This window comes from Halyomorpha halys, unplaced genomic scaffold (assembly GCF_000696795.3).
Source record: "Halyomorpha halys isolate HHAL.00 unplaced genomic scaffold, Hhal_1.1 Scaffold316.1, whole genome shotgun sequence".
NCBI lineage: Eukaryota > Metazoa > Arthropoda > Insecta > Hemiptera > Pentatomidae > Halyomorpha > Halyomorpha halys.
The window spans coordinates 976942-981211 of record NW_027107962.1 but is presented as its reverse complement, the minus strand read 5'-3'; the positions used below and the strand labels follow the sequence as shown (position 1 = coordinate 981211).

Below are 4270 nucleotides of genomic sequence, written 5' to 3'. Positions count from 1 at the left end.
CTGACAAACGGATTCGTCAATTCCTCTCAGAAACTCGTCCATCAGGCGCTGAAAGGTTATGGGGGCATTTTTGAGGCCAAACGGCATCCTTGTAAACTCATAGTGACCCCCTTTCAAAAGTGAATGCCGTCTTATGTTGATCATTAGAGTGCATCTTAATTTGCTGATACCCAGCCTTCAAATCCAGCGTGCTGAATACCGTCGCCGATTAATCTGGGGTATTCATGAAGATGAAGGAAAAGTATAATATTGTGAAATCATTATATCAAAGTCATATTATTTATTGTCAATAAGTAATTTTATTGTTTGGGATACAAAACTATTTGGAGATAATAAACGCACTTTTAATAATCAGTTATTTTTATTAATTAATTGTTTAAGATTGAACGAATCAGTGAATGATCAAATCAGATTCATCAAAATTCATTTTTATTTTAGGCTGTTGAGATAAATATAAATATATATTATATGCGTGAATAACTACTAAAAGAATTATTAGAGCAACATAAGATTTTTTAGAAAAATTACTAACATTGTCTTGCGTTTCTCAATCATATTTAAATTGTTTTGAGAAAGTGAAACAAGCTTATCAGTTCCATTGCCTTATCAGTCACTTGCAAGTGTCACAAAATCTTACCGAGAACGTGTTACAGAAATGGTAATTAGAGAAAAAGTAATAAGTATTACCTGGGTAATGAGTTCATCAGCTTCAAAAGAAAAAAACTATTTAAAGTAAAGAACGCTTTTTCAATCGGTTATTCAGTTTCCTCACAATGAAGACATTAGCGGCTATATGTGCGGTAAGATATAGGACATAAAAAAATGATTGCTTATATATTTATTAATAGAATTATTTCGTCTAATAAATTGTTCCCTCCAATAAAATCGAAATTTTTCAGGAACTGAAATGAAGTTCGGTTTTTTTTTTTTTCTTAGGAGATTTTGAAAATTATAATAACAAAAAAAATTAATATTTTCTCTGGTTAAAAATAAAACGCTAAAAATATAGCAGAATATTTATCATATATTTTATGTTGTTTTTTTCATACTAAGCCTGAAACTAGAAAATAATTTTCACTTAGGATTCCAAAAAAAAAAAATGTTAAAACAAGAATGAGAGGACAAATATTAAATAAGGAGTCAAACAAACGATAACTTTCATATTCTTCGAAATACTGAAAAAAAAAACTAGAAAAGTAGCACAACAACGGTTTTAATTTCCTCAGATTACAAATTTAATATAATTATTTAAACTTAAAATTTGAAATACTCAGTTTAAGTAAAAATCCTCTTTATACCACTAATTTTACATTTAAAAGGTTTTATTTAAACATTTTATTAATGATATATGATTAACTTAAACTATTATTTTTATTCAATTAAGTTGCAAAAGAAGATCGATTTAAGTTCCACATTTTCTTCTAATAGATTCTTGTTCGAGTTACATATACATAAACTTTGATCATTAGGAAGGGACTAGGAAAAGGGTAAATCTATCTTGGCAAAAGTGTAAAAGGCATTTACCACACTATTAATAAACGGACTCATGTATGGTCCGAACGTATTCAAGGAAAATATTAATACTGTTTTAAGCAATTATTTCTACCTTCAACCAATTTTTTATGGCCAAACAAATGTAGGAAAAATATAATGAAATTGAAGATCTACATCATATTTTCACATGATAACATGAATATGTACATCATAATTTCATATACAGGCTTACAAGAGCGTCAATAGAAACGAATTGATAAATGTAATCATTACTCAGGGTATACCTAAAAAAAAAATAGACAAACGAGGATGTCAAAGAACAAGATATACTATTGGAATAGTTGGTAGTGATGGACGACCTAAGAGAAAAAGACCCTTTATTCCCAAATCTATTTAAACTAGCCGGGGAGAATGCAGAACAAGCTGTAAAAGAAGGATTTACAAGATGTTGTCAGATCTACCTTACGCAGATGGCATGGCAGTATTGGCAAGATCAAGAGCAGTGTAATTCGGGGTCTTTTAGGAATTCGAGGTAATCGTATGAAAAATGGACCACCTTATGAAGGATAACAATAAGGTGCAGGCTATGCCCTCGAGAAAATCGCCAAAAGGACCAGAAGACACGGTACATTTTGGAAACTACAACAACAGGACCAGTCAGTTTAGGTTCTTAGGAGCTTCTGTCATAGGGAAGAACGGACATCTAGAAGAAATTAAGGCAAGATTACCTGCAGATATTTTATTCCGTTCTTCAAAGTCACCAATGTAGATAAGGTATAAAGAATCATCTGACCGTTTGTGTTATAGGACTTGGGTACATACCAAGAAAAGTGAAAGAACTTTAAAGGAAAGGGAAAGAAAACCACTCAGGAAAACATATGGACCTGTTTGTGATAATGGTTACGGGAGGATCAAGAAGAATTACGTACGAGCTTGCAGACATATTTGGATAGGATAGGAACCAGTAGAGGTGACAATGACAGCATTTCTATAGCAAGCACACCTAAAGGCGCTTCCACGCTTGAAATAACAAAATAATGTGGAAAACCTGTGACATGAATAGGAGAGAGAATAGAGGAGGCTCGCTAATGATTGGAAAGAATTACGTAAGATTGAAGAGGAGATAAGTAAACTTGCAATGCTGTAGATTGGCAAACTTCGTATGGTGTAGTCAGTTGAATTATAAGAGCGAAACGCCATTGTATGCTGTCTTCATATCATGACGAAAGGAAACAGGCCACAAAATAACTAAAAATAGATTTAAAATTTTTGAAGTTTGAATTATGGTGTTACACAAAACTAACACAAGAAATAGCTTTACAGAGACACAAAGCAACAGTTTGTAGAATAAAAAAAAAACAATAAAATATTTTGTCTACTAAATATTTCTTGAGAAGCTATTCACCTATCAAGGTTCTCTTCAAACTTACCAAACAAAAATCATCTTATCTTTTAAGTGTAAATAAAAGTATGTTATTTTTCATTTTTTTATTATAAATAAATCGAGAACATTTAGAATAGGTAGTATAATAAAGATTAAAATTTCAAATTTCTTATTGTGATAAAATAAATAAATAAATAAAATTCATATTGTGAAAAACTTTTTCAAGTGAATGATTTCATATATTTGTGTGGAAGTGGATAGCTCATTAGTTAGGCAATGGACTACTAACTCCTTGGACCCATCGCCGACTAAAGGCACACCATTTTTCCAAATTATATTTTTTTAAATATATATATTTAGTAATATTTTCATCTTTTTACAGGTTTTGATATTAACAATCATATCAGAAAAAGTCGAAGGTCTGAGGCCTTTCTCACGTGATAAACTGTTAACAGGTAAATGATTGTTCAAATGCAAACTTTTTAAATTAAAATCTAGGGAAGCTTTATTTACACTATTCATTAAAATGATAAAACTTCCCAAGATTATTTATTTTTTATTTTTTTATATTGCTACACAGAGTAATAGAACATCCGACGTGTTTTAACAAAATTTCCCTACTGGAACTACAAACAAAAACATGAAAAGTAAAATATCAAAACTATTCCAATAATTTATTATTAATATACACAATTTTGATCCATTCTACTCTCAACTTTTATTCTTAAAAAACTCTTCAACGCTTCGGCCCTGTAGGCCACAACTTATATTTATCTCTTATAACTGTTATAAGTGAAAAAGGAGGAGTTTGTATAAAAGGGTTTTTAAACTTAAGATATAAAAAAAGTTATATGTGACATGGGCAATTAGCCTATAAATGAGATTAAAAACAGTGACATCAATATTTAAGGTTGTCTCCTTGAAAATTGCCAAACTCCTCCTTTTTCACTTATATTTATCATTGTGGCGTACAGGGCCGAAACCTTAGAGAGTTTTTTAAGAATAAAAGTTGAGAGTAGAATGGATCAAAATTGTGTATATTAATAATAAAATAAACCACTCTCAAACAATCATATAATAAATAATTAATCTAATATTCCAATACTGTTAAAGGTAAAAACTTGCATTGGAATATTGGTTTTTTCCATTACTTTGATGAACATTAAGATTATTGCTCTAACGAAAGATATTGACAAATGTAAACTATTATTTTTATAAGTTGTAATCGGTTTATGTTTAAATTGACTAGAGTTTAATGGTGGCAAGTAAAATGATATAAATAATTACCTTAGTTAAAACCATTAAATCCCATGCACTACTATTTGAATTAATTTTATTTCTTTTTTTATTTCTCCTGTTGCCAATTTTTCCTAGTAATTATGAATATATATA

At 29.8% G+C, this 4270-nt stretch overlaps 1 protein-coding gene across 1 annotated transcript in view; it reads left to right on the top strand.

Moving 5' to 3' along the window:
• Positions 1-746: 746 nt before the first annotated feature.
• LOC106681187 (uncharacterized) overlaps positions 747-4270 on the top strand; it is an 8524-nt gene continuing 5000 nt past the window's right edge. The window contains exons 1-2 of the mRNA XM_014421380.2: positions 747-800; positions 3261-3333. Coding sequence (XP_014276866.1) covers positions 774-800; positions 3261-3333 — 100 coding nt within the window. The 5' untranslated portion in view covers positions 747-773. The remainder of the gene's footprint in view (positions 801-3260; positions 3334-4270) is intronic.